Here is an 18,205-nt window from a genome sequence, read left to right as displayed (position 1 = left end):
AGCCTCCAAATCCTCAACTTTTATTTGCAAAAATCTAAATGAAGGACAGTAATTATAAACTAGTAATTTAGGCATATTACTTTAAATCTTATAGATAAAAACCTCAGAAGAAACAACTTAAATATTTCAAAGTAATTGAGAAATGTTTGAAAGGTAGAACCCTTTAGTACTATTTAACTTAAAAATTTTGTACATGTATTATATCAGTCATACATTTTAAAAATAAAGGCAATTGTCTTCCATTTCAAAATTAATAGCCTTCCACATAAAGATGGCGAGTTGAGTATATGCATTCAACCCTAGTCTCCAAAAAACCCACTACCACAGCAGAGAAAAGGTTTCGAAAGGCACAGAAATCTCCCATAAAGAAATAGAGACTAGAAAGAGAAGAAGTTTAATGCAAGAATTCCAGGAACCAAATAATAAGATTACAAAAAGAAAGACGAGAAACAATCACCGAAGAAATAATTCAAAAAATTTTCCTAGAACCGAAGAACATGAATTTTAAGATAGAAAGGGTCAAATAATGTCCAACAAAACAGACAAAATACCCAAACCAGGGCACATCAACATGAAACTTAAGAACAATAGAGGAAAAGACATCTTGCAAGCTTCCAGGGAGTTAAAAGTAGTTTTGTACAATGAAATGGCAGTGAGAATGGCATCTGTTGTTCTTCTTAGTGGTAATAGGAGAAGTTAAAAGGCAAGGAAGCAATGCCTTAAACATTCTAAAAGAAACAGATTTCTATATCTAGTCGACACATCCATGATTTTTTCTTTTAAAAAGGACTTTGCATTTTACAACATGCAAAGGCTCAAAATATTTACTTGTATATACTCTTTCTCAGGGATCCATCAGAAGATGCATTCTCACAAAACATGAGAATGAAAAACAGGAAGACATGGAATCCAGGAAACAGGAAATCCAAAGGTTCTATTGATTGGAACATATTAAAACTGGTCCTGAGTTACTGGTTTTAAGAAGTCAAATCAATACAAAGCCATTCAGTTGATTTTTTTAAATGTTAAAATATTTCATGTGCCTTTAGATTTACACAGTTATACTTTTACATCAATCTGACCATAAAAGAGATTGCAAAAGGTTGTAACTCTTACCTGTAACACAGCAGCAAATAAGTATACTACTATGAAGATGACAGTTAGAGAAGTGTGACCACTTTTCATCAAATGAATAGTGTAGAGGAAAATTAAATGTCCAGGAATCACTAAAAGCAGTAGAACTTGAGCAGACCTATTATTTACTCCTGTAATATAGAATGTAAAAGTTGTTAAAAAAAAAATCATACTTTGGTTAATAATAAGTCACAGTTATTAAAATTTGAGGATTACTTTTTAGTTACCATACTGCATAGCATCACATAAAATTCCATTGCTAATAAATTTCAACAATTTATAATTACCATAGTTAAATCTCAACTATTCACTTAATTCTTTGAAATTCTCACTATGTCAATTAAATAAAAGGCGGTTGATAAAAATTTACTATGAAGAACATTGGTCAGACTTTAACATCTATCATAAAAGCAGAGAAAGACAAAAGAAAAAATATGTAGTTCTTAAAGTACTGAAATGTTTTATTTTTACTTTTCCTTTAGAGTTCTTTCACTGATATGAGATGGTTGGGCATTTCTGATCCTCATTCAAAAGTCAAAAATTACATTCGGTTTCATCAGGGAAAAAAATGACAAGAATTGGGAAGTTTAAAATTGTTGTTTTAGTTTTTTGGTAATCACATGCCTGGTTGACCTAAACAATGCACTGTTCTTTGTAACTGAGTTTTTAAGGTTCTCATCCTGTTTGTTTGGGATCCAATGCCTACATTTAGAAAGGCCAAAAGATTAATATAGGAAAAACAGTGCATCTGTCTTCCTAAATCACCTAGCAATGTTTTTGTGTCAGGAAAGAGGTTCCTCTTTCTTGACTTGTAAACAAGACATCCTAGAGAAAGAGACAAAAGAGAAAAATTACACAAAGTTCCTCAGCAACTGCAGAACTGATACAAATGATGTTTAGCTCACGAAGATTTAATGAGCAAAATCTATTCTATTTAAAAGCTACTTAGTGCTCAGAAATAGAAAAATTGTGCAACACCCACAAACAAACTACTATGTATTCAACAAATGTTGCCTGCCTATATTCACAGAGAGTAACGGTTCCTGAAATAAAATATGCAAAAATCCACAAGCACATACCTGGACCAAAAAATGTTCTACATGGGTAGTAACAACCTTTGGGTTCATCAGGCAATTCTCCTGGAATGCTATGTAAATGGAGGTATGTAGAAATCCTGCTAGCCTGGATGGCCACCAAATTACCACCAATACCTGAAAATAGGAAAAACAAAGTAGTCCTCATATTTTAAACAACTTGCATAAATTCAACCAAATACAAGCCTCTCTATGTCACATCCTGGGCCAATAAAACAAAATAGAATTCTTCTGAAATTCTGATTTATTTAATGTTGAGGTAGATATTCAAAAGGCATAAAATCATTGTTACAAAAGACTTATTCATTATTTTTCCAAATCTGGCTCACTGTCTGGTCCGAAAACAGACCAAAGTAAGTAATTTTTCAAAATTACTACCACAACCAAGATACAAAACTAGGTAACAAGATGTGTCGTGTTTATTATCTTAAAGAGAGGGAAAATACACTAGAATTATTCAAACAGACAAGGCTTGATACTTTTCTTCTAGTTTACTAAAGAAATTGGTATCTGGCACTAAAAAAACACTCAAGAAAGTCACCTTTTAACTTCGATTATCCTCTCATATACACTGAGGAAGAGGAGTTGATGCTAAGAGGAGAAATTAAGTCCAAAGGGCAGTAAGCACTCCCAAAGTGAAACAGGACACCCAAACTCTTTCTCCTTTGACAGAGTATGGGAGGAAGAGGTGGTAGAGAAAAAAACAAGTAGGAAAAAAAACACTGAAATTTTGTAAATGCTTAAATGCTGAGTATGGGCTAGCATAGCCATTTAGAATCATACCTGGGAGTCTTAGACACAAGAGGAACCCATATTCACTTGCCTGCTATTTCAGTAAGCCTCTACCAGGTGCTTATGAGACAGACTGAGGTAGGGCAAAAGACTTGAGATAGCCAACCTTGGTGGCACACAGGCAAGAAGTCACATTTATTTCTGAATCCCTCTCTCATTTGAAGCAAAAGCTGCTTGGGGTGGGGCAGGAAACACACTTGCTACCTGATACCAGAGAGAGATCAGTTGCTACTTCAGGAAATGTAGAAGCAAATGCTCTCTGCTGCTGGAGGAGTGGAAGAAAATCTTCCTGCTCAAGCCTGGTCTGGCAGCTTGACTGCCAATAGCAGGAGGAGAAGAAACATTGAGAAAGCATCACCTCTGAGGACCAAGTGCATAGGGACTGCCTAAGGCTGAGAATAGTGCAAAAGAATCCCAAACTCCATCCCATGCCTCACATCAAGTAACAAACATCGGCAGTCTACTATGAGAAGAGGAACAAGAGCACAGATATTTAAGCCTTTCATGATGCAGGCTTATAGCACTCCAGACTTCACACTAAGCATAAGGTAGCAGGAGTTCATTGATAAAGAAATTTGAAGTCAGTGGTGCATGGAGGGTAATTATAATAATCACAGAAAACAAACCCAGCTCAAGTACAGACTAGATTTACTCAATCTTTCACATTAATGACCTAACAGAAGAAAAAAATCTACTTACTTCTAGGCATCAAATGTTGCCAAATATCCTACAGTGTACAGGAAGCCCCACAACAATAAGGAATTATCTGACCCCAAATGTCAATAGTGTCAAGATTGAGAAACCCTGTATTAAAGAAATTAATATATGCCTCCACTACCTGAAAATGACGAGAACATGCCTCTAAATAAGCTGTGAATTAAAGAAGAAAGTATAGGGGTGGGCAGTTAGCTCAGTTGGTTAGAGCATGGTGCTGGTAGCACCAAGGCTGCCAGTTCAATCCCCACGTGGGTCACTGTGAGCTGTGCCCTCCTTAAAAAAAAAAAAAAAAAGCATAATAGAAAGAAAATATTTGTAACTGAATGGAAATTAAATGTTATATACAAAAGCAGGTGGGATGAAGCTAAAGCAGCACTAAAAGGCATACTTATAGTCTTAAATGCATATATTAGAAAAGAAGAAAGGCTTATTCAGCTAAGCATCCATCTCAAGAAGTTGGAAAAGACAGAAAAATAAAGACAAAGTAACAGAAAGAAAATAATGAAAACAGAAGAAATTAAACGGATCAATAAGAGCTAAACATTGGTTATTTGAAAAGGAAAAAAGGTAGCACAAACATCAGGAACAAAAAAAGAAAGTCATAATTCCAATTACTGCCGACATCAAAAAAATAAGACTTATGATCAACTTATTGCCAACAAACTTAAAAATTAAAATAAATATAAAAATATCCTAAAAATATATAGTAAAATTTACTCAAGAAGAAATAGAAACTCTAAATCATTGTATAATGATACCAAAATTTAAAATCTTTCCCCCCAAATCACCAGGCCCAATATGTTGTTTGCTGTATTGTTGTTTCTTTTAAGTGAATTCTACCAAATATTTCAGCAACAAATAATTATAATCTTACACATATGACAGTATAAAATAAGAGTAAGTATATCTGACTCATATAATGAGAGAGGCTAGAATAAGTCCAGGCTCAAAATCCAAAAATGAAAATGTGAAAAAAAATTATAGGCCCATCTTATGAATAAAAATAAAGGTAAAAAAACACTAAACAAATTATTAGCAAACCAAATCCAGCAAAATATCAAATGTATAATACATCACAACCAAACCTGAGATATGACAAAGGAGGTACCACAGATCAATTAAGAGTGCTATAGACTTTTCAATTAATAATGTCATGATAATTGGTTATTAATATGCCCCAAAAAAGTCCCATGAAATTGGACCCTTCTCTCATACTACACATACAAATAAATTCCAGGTGGATTAAAGACATCTGTGAAAGGCAAAATTATTAAACTTTAGAAGATAATATAGAATGGATGGATGGGAAGGATTGATTTTTAAAAATATAATAGAAAAACAGCAAACCATAAAGGAAAAGGTTGATAAATTTGTCTATAGTAAAATTTAAAACTCCTGTTCATCAACCTACACTATAGAGAGAGTGAAAAGACAAGCCATAGAGTAGAAAAAGATCTTCATAATACAAAGGACCACTGTCTAGAATATATGAAGAACTCCTACAAATCAACAGAAAAGAGGACAAAATAGTTCACAAAAGAGGCTAATCCAAATTGCTAGTAAACTTTATGAAAAGTTGCTTAACCTCATTGGTAGTCAGGGAAATGCAAATAAAAGCACAATAAATGTCATTACACACCCACCTGATTGACAAATACTTTAGCTTGAACTTCAGGTAATGATGTGGAGCAACAAGAAGTCTTACACAGAGCTAGTGAGAGTGTAAATGGTTACATTCCCTTGTGAAAACCCCTTGGCACAGATGTACATACCCTATAATCCAGCAATTTTATTCCTGGATAAATACTCAAACACATAGCAACATTGTCCATAATAGCCCAACAAGAGAAAAGTGCAAATATTCCAAATCATTACCAACAGTAGAATTGATAAATAAATCATGGTAAAGTAATCCAGCAGAATATTGTACCACAATGAAAATGAATAACAATAGTTAAATATAACAACATATATAACAACATAGTTGATGCACTTATATAATCTTGAGCAAAAGAAAGATGTCACATAAGAATATGTACAACATACTTTCATTCTTGTAAAGTTCAAAAACTGGCAAAACAAAACAGTTTTAGGAATGCATTTGCCCATATAGATAATAAAACTAAAAAACAAAAAAATTATAAGGACTTGACCTTAAACTAAATGTAGCCTCGTGATTTCCTCACGTCTCATTTAGTAAATAAAAAATTCATGAAAAGCAAATGCTGAAGATAACTTAAAATGCAATTTATCATAAAAATGTTTTAAAAATCCATTTCAGGGAGTTCTGAAAATTTTTCTAAAGGAAAATAAATTTCTTTAAAAATGTGTTTGAAAGGGAAACAAAGTCACATTGACTAGGGTGCATAATTAAGGCACATAAATGCTGAGCTCTGTTCTCTGCAGAGTTGACTCTGGCGCAGCCCACACGGGTTTGAAAACGGCCTCTGCCACTTATGTGACTTCAGTGATGTTTAACCTCTCTTGAAGCTTAGTTTTCCAATTTGAAAAATGAGGATAATTTATATCTAACTCACAAGAAGTAGAATTAAATAAAATAAGGCATACACGAAAGACACTTAACAGTTTTTGGACTTGGTAAAAGCTCAACAAATATGTGACAATGATGATGATGATACAATTTGTGCAAGTAATGTGATTCTGACTTGGTATTTCTTAATTTTAAGTCCTGACACAGCTTGCTGGAGAATTCATTAGTCATGGAATGTGCAGGAACTGTGTTGCTTTTCAATTCACATATTATGGTTTTTTTTTAAAAAAAAAAAAAAACAGTAAGAAAGAATAAACCACTTGGTGTCCATATTTTAAATAATCATTTAATCTGCCTTCTGTTTACTCAATGGATTTTCCAGTAGAAGTTAGTGATGCCGATTTTTAAAAGTCTGGATTTTCTAAATCTGAGCTCACTTTCTGAAGTAAACAACTGAAAGAGAACACTGAATAACTGGCATGTATCGGTAATAAATTAACATCTGATAATAAAACATAAACAAGGCCAGTACCATACCTGTCACTGAAAGTAAATTAACATATCCTAGAAACTGAAAGAGGTCTAGAGTCTTTATACTATACAGGCACTTTCACAAAGCGTTATTGATTAAACACTAAGAACAGCTTATAATCATCCATGGATTTCTCTTCATAGCCCCCGAAAAGGAGAAGAATCGAATGTTAAGAATTATACTACTTAATGCAAAGCAAAAGATGGCGTTCAGATACATTTTTCAATGCCAGGTATTTGCCATAGGCAAGCATAAATGGTAGTTTCCTTTTCATGTTCACTTATTCCAGGGATTCTCTTGGGGGTAATGTTCTATTTGGTATTTTATCAGATATAGAATGCTTCAGTGCAAATTCAGAAAGCATGAGCTATTAAACCTGACAGTATCTACTCTATCTGTAACTTCCCTTGGATTGAATTTGAAACAAAAGACTATTAATAGTTAGTTGCAGCTCTCTTCTAAATAACCACAATGGTAGAACTTTATAGAACTACTTTTATCATTTCTTTGTTACCATGTCCAGGCTGGCACATGTGATTATCAATACAAATAAACCCTTATAAATAATCAACTTAACACTTTCCTCTTCCCTGAATTTCCTGACTTGCCTCACTCTGCATTCCAGGAAACACAAACACAACTGGTGTTAAACTTGCACCAAACTAAAAATGCACCAAACTAAAAATGAAATGAGACTTTAGAGAGAGATTGGTAATTTTTCCAGATAAGATGAATAAAATTTTAACGTAAACAACATAATTAGTCTAGGAACTCATTAAAACCTTACTTAGAATTGTTGTAACTTAAATTTCTCACTGAAATGTTGGACAATACAGCTCTAACAGGCATTATTGGACAACATTTATCCTAGTGAATTCATCAACTAATATTCACTGAAGAGGACCTGAACAGGTGGAAGAAAAGCAGTAATCTGTCCAGGCGGTGAAAATTAGAACTTTGTAGAACCACAATGTAAGAATCTGGTTAGAATGATAAAGGAAAAAGTTGCACACATCCAACAGTGTATAGAGAGCCTTGAAAGCTAGGCTGAAGAATTCAAACTTGATTGACAGGGAGGAGAAAGCCACTGTTAAAAACAAAGTTGAAGGACGACCAATCTGTTACTGATACTTAATTTGCATTGAATAGGGACTAAGTAGGAAAGCTACTTTATTACTTGAATGATGGCTAAAGTGAGACATTAGCAGACTACAATGGTGAGACATGCTGGTTATATAAATAAATGAACAAGTGAATTATGTTAAAGGACAAATAGACAAGGTCTGGTCATTGTCTATTCAAAGAGGATAAAGGACCAGGTTGAATCAGATGATTCCATGATTTTAAGAGTGGGTGATGGGGAGAATGGGAGCACCAGGAAGATTGGGAAGGGGGTCTATAGGAAAAATTTGTGCATGGACATTCTAAAGGTACAAAATTTTAGATATAAAATTAGATTTTGGAGAACTTGCCTTTATATAACAGATTTTCTTACACATAACTATACAAAAGTAATTTATGTTCAGTATATCCTGTGACATGTTTTTCCCCAGGTAGAATTACTTTTTAAATTATATTGGCTTAGACTATACTAAAATCTAATTTAATGACAGCCAGCCCCAAAGCCAGTAGGACTGGATTAAAATTATCTTATTAAACAGAATTCATACAAAACTCCCAGTGAACTTAAGTATTATAATTCCCACTTTATAGATAAATAAAAATATAAGGCAGATTTTAAAGGAATCAGGAGAGGAGTGAAAGATTTTAATAGACTGAATTGACTCAAGCATGCTTAAACACTAAGTCTAATTATCCATGAAAATTGACAGGAGCAGGACCAAAATATCATAAGATAGCAGATAAACCCAAAGTATCCAAAACGGAAATATTTTATTTTGCCACACTAACCTTAAAAATCAGGTATGCCTGACTCTCAAACTAATATCTAGTAACAACATTAAGAATTAGTTCTTTTCTAAGATGTGTTCTGCATACTGAGAACAAGGAATGTCATTTCCACTGTGAAGAGTAACCTGGGGTTGGAGAGAGAATGGATGGGATAGGAATACAGACCTTTTAAAATCTGAACCCTAAGATGCCTATTAGCTCCTAATAGTATATGAAGACTTGATATCATTATGAAATAGTATATTTAATTCTTACCATTAATAACTGGTGTGTAAACAACAATTCCAACCAAGTTTGGATCTGATACAGTTGTGTCCAGAATAAGGCCTCCAATGCTGAAACATATAAAAATCACATGACTTAGGAAAGAGAAAATAAATGTACTAATTTGAAGCTGTTCTTTACATACAAACACACTACTTTTTGATAGACGATTGGATAAAGAAGACGTGGTACATATACACAATGGAATACTACTCAGCCATAAGAAAAGATGAAATACTGCCATTTGCGACAACATGAATGGATCTTGAGATTATTATGCTAAGCAAAATAAGTCAGGCAGAAAAAGTCAAGAACGATCCGACTTCACTCATATGTGGGATATAAAACTGCAAGCAACAAAGAAACAAAAACTCATAGACACAGGGAACAGTTTAGTGGTTACCAGAGGGTAAGGAGGGAGGGAGAGTGGGAGGAGAGGGAAAAGGGGGTCAAATATATGGTGAAAACTGGTGCTGGGTGGGGAGCACACAATGTGATATACAGATGATGTATTATAGAAATGTACACTTGAAACCTACATCATTTTACTAACCAATGTCACCCCAATAAATTTAATTTTAAAAAAGTGAAAAAATATTTAGACATTAATAGAATAAGAAATATTCAAAGTAAAAATCGGTCAACAGCAAAATGTTGAGAATAAAATACTGCATAAGCTGTAGCCCCACATTTCAGGGCGCTCTTTCTCATCTCCAAGATATGTTACTTGTAAAAAGGAAAAGCATATACTTTAAGTGCATTAAAATGTCTGGAAGGACATATAAGAAATTGTTAACAATATCTACCTCTAGGGGGTAAAAGTGGCAAGAGAATAATGGTCATTTTATATCCTTCTGTACTTAATATTTTAAAACCATTGCATTTATTGCTCTTACAACTTATAATTTTTAAAAGAGCATTTTTTTCATATTTGAAGTAAACAAGGTATTAAAAAGATGATTTTTTAATTGTATTAAAACTAGATACAATTAGGGTGTGTCTTATCACTAGTAAATAAAAATAAGTAGTAGCCATAGAAAGAGCTGGTCTTGAGAATAGAGGAATGGAAAAATAACATACAGTTATATAGTGGCCAGCCATACACTCTCCATGTCTCAGTGGAGGTTGGAGATTTTTTTTTTTTTTTAGTTTCCAAGACCATCACCAATTGGTTAACCTCAATCTCTTGATCCACATATTATAAAACATTGCCAGTCCCTATATTCCATGGGATCCCGTTGCCTGAATCTTCCACGAAAATGCAATCCACATTACAGAAAAATGAATTATATGTTATCACAGAATGGAATTTATGGTCAAAATATCAGATTAAGTGTTCTTACCACTACCTGATAGTTAACATTAGGAAATTATTAAATCTTGATGACTTCAATTCTTTAGCAAAATAAAAGCAATATGTCTGAACTTCTAGGAGTTCCCATTAAATGGTATACTATAAAGGCCAAAAATAGTCATCCTTAGAACTACTTTAATATTTTAAGCCTAATTTTAAAAACTAATGTTGCATAGAACAAACTAGTTATATGTCAAAGACTAAATAAAACTCTGTCAAAATACAAAGATCATGATGTGATATAACATGAATACTTGATATGACACATTTTAAAATATTTTTGTTACCCAGGTAATAAAACTTATTATAGAAAAATCAGAGAATAAAAATAAAAAGGAGAAAGTAAAAATCAACCATAGTTACATCACTCAGAGTTATACTGTTAGCATGTTGGTATATAGCTTCCTAAACATTTTTAAACATGTATATTTTTAAAATTAAAAACAAATTAAATTTTATCAAACAAACATGGACATTGTTTAAAAAGTAAAAGTACCACAAAGCTTATAAAATACTCGTAGTCCCTAGTCCCACCCCAGATTCTGCTTTCCACTAGCAATTCTTTTCAACTTCTTAAGTCTGTTTCTTCTGGCACTTAATTCTGTATTTCTAAACAACATGTTTTTACTACTATTTCTTGATTTTTAATTTTTACCTAATGACTTCCACGATGGCAGATGGAGGATTTAGTCTTGCTTACCCTTCCCTCCCCACTTTAGTCCCTTCAGAACTCCTTTCCTCCTGCCATCACATTCTGCCAATCTGGTTGTACTTTTTGGTGAAATATTTAGGGTTATTTTATTATAACAATGGAATCATTATTCACAACTGAGCCACAAAGTATGTTACTAGATTTCTTCACTTGTACTTTTGGCTTTGTCTCATGTTTTTCTTCATTGTTTTAGCTACTTATTACTAATTCAGCCTCAAATTTGTAACCAAGTATAATGAAATTCCTCTGAAGACATTTCAGGTGACTGATCAATTCCACTCTTGTTTCTCTTAGAGACATTCCTCCCTAAACCCAGTGTCCTCCTGCCAACCTGGACAGTTTATCTCTAGGCCTGGTGCACAGCAGCCATCTGTAATCTTCCCATGCTGGGTTTTGGCCTACGGATATGACCAAGTCCCAAAATTTCAGAGGATCCGGTTGCCTGAATCTTCCAGGAAAGAGCAATCTGCATTCCAGAAAAATGAACCACATGCTGTCATGAAATGGATTTCCTCATTCCTGTATCTATCATCTTTTACATGAAAGGGTATATGGGAAGTACATTTTCGGAGATCTTGCATGTCTGAAAACTTCTTGAATCTATCCTAACACTTGGTTGATAATAAGACCATATTTTATGTTCAAAATAATTTTGCCTCGGAATTTTGAAAGAATCACTTCTAGTGTTGCTATTTGACATCATTCTGATTCCCAGTCTTTTATATGTAACTTGTTTTGTTCTCTCTGGAGGATTCTGGGATTTATGATAATGTGCTTTGATTTGGGTCTCTCCTATTCTAATTCATTGTGCTGGGTCCTCAGTGGTCCATTTCAATCTGGAAGCCCATGTTCTGGGGAATTTTCTTGTATTATTTCTTTAATAATTTCCTCTCCTTATTGTTTGCCTCCAGTTGTCCACCTCTTTGCTCTCTGTTCTACTTTCCAAAATAGTTCCTCAACCCTATCTTCTAACTTTACTACTAATTTTTTTGTTTCTGCTATTTATGCATTTTTAAATACTCAAGAGCTCTTCCTATTTTTCAAATCCTCCATAGTAAAACATTCTGATCGTACATTGTGGATGCCACAGTTTCTCTTATTTCTCTGAGGACACGGTGATAATTTTTTGATGGTTTTCAACTATCCCCGGACTTGCTTTGAGTATTTTTTTTTTAAATATTTTTTTGTCTGTCTTTCATGTTAGAAGCCTTAAACAAATGTCTGGCAATCCGTTACAGTCTGCTCATCCTTAACGGGTACTGCAAAGCACACTTGTAGCTCTTTGTGCACCTGGGCAGAGCTTGCCAGCAGGTGAGCCTCACTGAACAACGGGCAGGTGGGCATGCAGCTCTTTCACTAAAAGACTCACAAGGGACAGTGTCTGCAGATTTTAATGTTGTGCTGATGACTTTCCTCAGAAAGACTTTATCCAGCAGTCTACAAGCAAAGAAAAGGAAGTGGGATAGGGTTTTCACTGTTCACCTAATCCTCCTATTTTTCATACAGTACTTAATCCATAGCTTCACTTTGGCAGGGGGTTCTGAATCCATACAGAGCCTCTCTGATTTAGCCTCTCCAGAGTTATACTAATTCTCGTCTTCTGCTAAGGTGGAAGGAGACAGTCACCTGGGTGGGCAAGCTGGAGAAAGGCTTTGAGGATCTAATTGCTTCTTACATAAACTTTCAACCAATCTTCTTTATGTCAGCTTTCAGAAGTACTCAGGGCCACTAATTCCTCTACCTTTCTTAGTTTCTGAGGCTCAGAGCAGCTTGCTTCTTATGGGTGCCCTCTCTCTCTGCAAGTGCTTACATTTTAGCTATTTATGTTCTGATTGTTCAGTTAACAATCATCCGTCCGATTCCTATCTCACTAATTTTGTTGACTCTCACACCTACTGTCCCCTCTGCTCTCCCTCTGTCTTTGTGGTTTCATCACTATTGTCATTTTAGTTGTTTCAGGAAGGAATATAAACTTGTGTCAATCTACCATGTTTAACAGGAAATTTATACTAATTTCTAGCTTACTCTTTTCACTAAATGTATAATGAACACCTTTCCATGTCAATCGAAATGTTACAATGTAATTTTTAGCACCCGACTGATACTCCGTCTTGTGACTATGCCACACTTTACTCGATCATTACCTAATTGCTAGGCCTCTAAGGTGTTCTCTCTCTTTTTCATTCATTAAAAATTTCACTGTGATGAGGATCCTGGCAACTAAATCTTCTGCAAATATCCTTAACTATATCCTTAAGTCCTGCGAGAGTCCTAGAAATGGAAGTAGTCAAGTGGTACATACATTTCTAAGGCTTTTGGAGACCCATCTGAGCAATTTACTATTAAAAATAAGCAACGTCCTTGTCAGTTTAAAACACACATACATACAAACACCACTAGATTTTACTCTGGGATCTCATAAGGATTTGTTTGGGGAAATGTCTGAAACTGGAAGCCAAATGATTCCTGGCACTTGTATCATTCCTGTCACTTATATCCCTTATTACCTGGGATAATATAGAATTGGATATGAAATAACAGATCCAAGAAATAAAAACAGGCAATTGATTTGTTTTAATATACACATAGATCATGCATATGGAACACACACACACACACACACACACACACACACACACACTTTAATACTAACCTACTTATAACCATAGCTGTGATGACAGGCTCCCAGCCTGAGTGGAGAACTGTCCTTGTGGCTGGATGTTTGGCAGCTATTATAATCCAGATAGGAGTTAGAGCCAAGAAAAAGACACCAACTAATGGAGAAATGTAGTAATAGGTCTCTAAAATTAAAAAAAAAAAAAAAAAAAAAAAAAAAAGACAACATGTCAACCTCTCTTCTAATCATGTAACAAATGTAAATATTAAAAGTAAAAGTTTGCCAGAAGACATGAAGTTATCAAACATATTCACATGTTACATATTTTCTAAAAATTTCAAAGTTAAAACTATAGACAAGGTAAAAATATTAAGTAATGTAACCGAAAACTAATACATTAATTCAACAAACATTTATTGAAATAGCTATGTGACCTAGATGGGAATAGCAATAATAATAGTAACAACAATAACAACAATAAAAAAGCGAATATTTATTTGGCTCCTACTATTTACCAAGTACTGTGTTAAATGCTTTCTAGTCATCATCTCACTAATTGTCCTCACAAGTATGACGTAGATACCGTCATTTCTATTTTATGAAGAAACTGAGGCTTAGGAGATTAAGGTCACAGCTAAGATATAGCAAGAGTTGCGAGAAAATGACATCTATCTGAATTTACTGCACTTAACTCTAAACTCTAAAGTCAAGCAGCATATTGTTTTTATCCACAAGGATCTTATAGTACAAGTATTCCGTGGAATACTGGCCAACCTTTTAAGAATAGATATCCCCCCAATGCGATGTCGTGTTCCAAGTTCCAAAAAAAATTGTAAAACTAGGTTTAATAAAGTTAAACAGATTTCTTCACTGCAGAACTACTCAGAACCTTTACTATGCTAAGAGAGAACATAGTACACTGTATTAATCACAGTTCGGTCAGACTACCTAGTTTCACATCACAGTGTTACAACTTACCTTGGATAAGAAATTTAATTTCCATGAACTTCAATTTCCTTGTCTATAAAATGGTAATGATAATAGTACCTATGGAATGGGGTTATTGCGAGTCTGAAGAGAATTAATACATGTTAACTAGAATAGTGCCCAGGCACATAGCTAACATTTATCGAACGCTTACTATCATCATAGCCATCGCCGTCATTACTAACACCTTGCTATTTGGGACACGCTGAGGTAACAGATTGCCAGGACTTTGTTATAACTCTCTGTGGTAGATAGTCTTGATCAGTTATTCATTCTCTCCCCGTCCTTGTTATGCTTTCCTATAGAGAAAGTGTACTTCTCTGCCTCATTGACTCTGGGCTTGGCTATTTGTCTTGCTTTGTAGACCTGATGTATGTCTCCTCTGAACAAAATTTTAAGTGCTTTCAGAAAGACTAGAAGATTTTTCATATGTGGATGGATAGATGATAGATAGATAGATAGATAGATAGATAGATAGATAGATAGATAGATAGATAGATATCAACTGTTTTTAGACACTGGACAGCTGGCTTTGCAAGATAGTATTCCCAGAGAGGAGGGAAAGAAATGAGAAAAGCCCTACAATAGTCTCAGCTTTCTGACTAAAGGTACATTCCAGACCACAGTTCAGGAAGGGAGAACTCCAGCAGAGTGAGTGTAGGGCAGCAAGAATTTGTAGGGTAAAATACTGGAAAAGAAGAAGCTACCAGAGAAAGAGTTTGAGAACTGAATATCAAGCCATAGGGTAAACTCCACATGGCTAGGACAAGAATAATTGGGAATTTTAAACTGAAAAATTCTCAGAGTTTACAAAGGGCTGGAAGTCATTGAAGATCGAACCCCCTAGAGAGGAGAGGTCTCTTTGAACACTGAGAACATTCAGTAGACCCAAGAAGGGTCACGTCTTAGTAGTAAAGCTAGCCCTAGTATAAGGTCTGCTCTAGATCTGCTCGGAAAGCATAAAGCCAAGCCTTGTAAGGCTCAGACTAATCCACAGATAAACACCTACAAGAACAAAGTCCAATACTTTCTAAAGAAAAACAAAACAATTTAGCATGTAACAACATTACATTCACAGTGTCAAGCATTCAACCAGAAATTATTTTTAGGAGTTTGGGATAATATTTGGCATTTACAAATTTAGTTAAATATCCTGAGACATTCTGCTTATGTTAGACATTTCACCTGTCTCATAAAAGTATCTAAGTACTTAAAATAATCTTTATAAATCTAATAAATGAAATGTGTAAATATGGAGGGTCTTAAGTTTTCATAAATATTCATATAACGTATACAAATTTGGCAAGATTTCTGTTTAACAACCACAAGAATAAGTCAGTTGCTTAATTATAAATTAAAAAATGGAATTAGAAGACGGACATGTTACTCTAATGGGCTAACAAGTATATAAACAATATGTACTGCCTCATTAGCATTAAACCATCAATATCATGAGTTGAATTCTCAAATATTTTTATCCTTAGTCCTAAATCTCCCTACGGTTAAAAGTTGCCTATTCCTTCTTGAAACAATTACATCATTCCAGTATATTTTTGGTAATATCCTTTTAGCTGATCAAGGTTTTTTTTATGATCAGAGATTTCAGCCAACATTCTGAATTCTTCTCAATGACTCTAATACTTATTTTGTATAGTAGAGACTTCATAACTTAAAGACAGAGTTGATCTTATAGACCTTATAGTCTACAGTCTTAGATTTAAGTTAAATGTTACTAAATTTTTCTGACATCTCACAAAATTCTTCAACCCTATTCATACTCTTACCTTTCATTGAACTTTATATTTCTTCATCTTCTTAAGATATTTAAACATCTTCTAACTTATAACTAAAGATATTTGAACTAGCTAGAAATTCAATTTTTTTCCTATCAGGTAGGAACAATCAGTATATGTATACTAATTAAAATAACATCCAAACTTTATTCTCATGGCTTTCTCTGGATTTGCCATCACATCTTCAAAATAATTATACTACAAAATTCATTTAAATATCTTCTTCCATTCAAAGGGATATGACTAATGCCACAAATAGGTGTCATTTTCTCCATGATATTTTAAAAATAAAAAAACATTTATTAAATGGGTTCCTAGTTCTCCTTTTTAAACCATAGATAAGAATAGATAACATCTTAATTAGGAAGCATTCTTACCTCCAAAAACAACTAAGGTTGACAACAGTCTCTTTATAGGATTAAATAGAAAACCAAAAGCATTAAAATCCATTAAACACAAATGAAAAGAATATTCTGCTAGGTTAGACCATTTTGTTTCATTTTCAGGTCAAGAGGGGCGCACCATTGCAGGTTTTAAGCTATTCTCAACACTAAATCTCTGGAAGGTCATCTAAAGTTGAAAAACAACCCACCATCCCAACCCCAGAATTATTATCCTGGATTTTCAAAGAGAAGGAAAACTTTCTCAGGAAAAAAACTAAAAATAATAAGTGTGCAGTTCCTCAAAAACTTAAAACAGAATTATCATATGACTCAGCAATTCCACTCCCAGGTATATACCAAGAGAACTGAAAACATATGTTCATGCAAAAACTTGTACAGAATTGTTCATAGCAGCATTATTGATAATAGCCAAAAAGTGGAAGAAATCCAAATGTCCATTAAATGGTGAATAATAAACAAAATGTGGTATATCCATATTCGTATTCAGCCATATTATTAATCTACACAACGGAATGTTATTCAGTACTGATTCTTGTTACAACACAGATGCACCTTAGAAACATACTAATTGAAAGAAGCCAGACATAAAAGGTAGCATAGCCACAAGGTTGTGATAATTTGTTACTGCAGCAATAAGAAATAAATACAGGAGAATAAGTAAAACTTTGTGGAATTTTAAGCCTAATTAATACCTGTGTATATTGGTACTGATTCTGTGATATAGGTAAACTACAGAGAAGTAAGGATTAAAACAGCAAAAGAAGTTCAAATTGCTATGTTTCCATTTAACTGCCAAACATAGCGGCCATCTTTTCCATTCACAGCTTTCACCTTTTATTAGATTGTTGGAGGCATTTTGCAACTACTGCTATACAATTTCATTAACAGCATTCATTATTCCCACCCTGAATTCTTCTCAAACATGTAGCTGCTATGAGTGATGTCTTTGCATGTTAGCTGTTTGTGTGTAAACAACAAAGCAATGGGCATGATAAATTGTTATAAACAACTTTTAAAATGCCCTTTATAATTACCATCAGAATTTTCTCACTAAATTGACCTAGGATCGCTCTCAACTAAGATGATACAGTGCTGAAGAACTCTGAAGAAGAATGACATGCCAATACATGTAGTTTCTGCTCACTTCAGCACATCAAGGCAGTGACATGACAGAATGTCCTGTAAATAACCAGGTGGCATCTCTGCTAGTTTCCACAGAACTGAAGTAACAACCTGAGGCTGATTGCTACTGCTCTTACAGCGTCAACTAAACCACCTTTTTCAAGTTAACCATGAAGAATGAGAAATCAATCAACATTTTGCTTCTAGGATCTTGGCTACAAAGAGAAAAGCTGATAATTTTCAAATCAATAAAGATCACGTACAAGGATTATATAGCCATG

General features: G+C 34.1%; 1 protein-coding gene across 3 annotated transcripts in view; it reads right to left on the bottom strand.

Annotated features, from left to right (window-relative positions):
- Nucleotides 1-18,205, bottom strand: part of SLC41A2 (solute carrier family 41 member 2) — a 100,140-nt gene that overhangs the window by 21,859 nt on the left and 60,076 nt on the right. For all 3 annotated transcript variants that reach the window (XM_033116850.1, XM_033116851.1, XM_033116849.1), the window contains 4 exons: nt 13,655-13,802; nt 8,927-9,006; nt 2,214-2,345; nt 1,117-1,265 (listed from right to left, as the gene is read on the bottom strand). In XM_033116850.1, coding sequence (XP_032972741.1) covers nt 1,117-1,265; nt 2,214-2,345; nt 8,927-9,006; nt 13,655-13,802 — 509 coding nt within the window. The remainder of the gene's footprint in view (nt 1-1,116; nt 1,266-2,213; nt 2,346-8,926; nt 9,007-13,654; nt 13,803-18,205) is intronic.

The sequence above is a fragment of the Rhinolophus ferrumequinum genome, chromosome 10 (genome assembly GCF_004115265.2).
Source record: "Rhinolophus ferrumequinum isolate MPI-CBG mRhiFer1 chromosome 10, mRhiFer1_v1.p, whole genome shotgun sequence".
In the NCBI taxonomy this organism is placed as follows: Eukaryota; Metazoa; Chordata; class Mammalia; order Chiroptera; family Rhinolophidae; genus Rhinolophus; species Rhinolophus ferrumequinum.
Note: the sequence above shows the minus strand (reverse complement) of the source record. Positions and strands in the feature narration are given on the sequence as shown.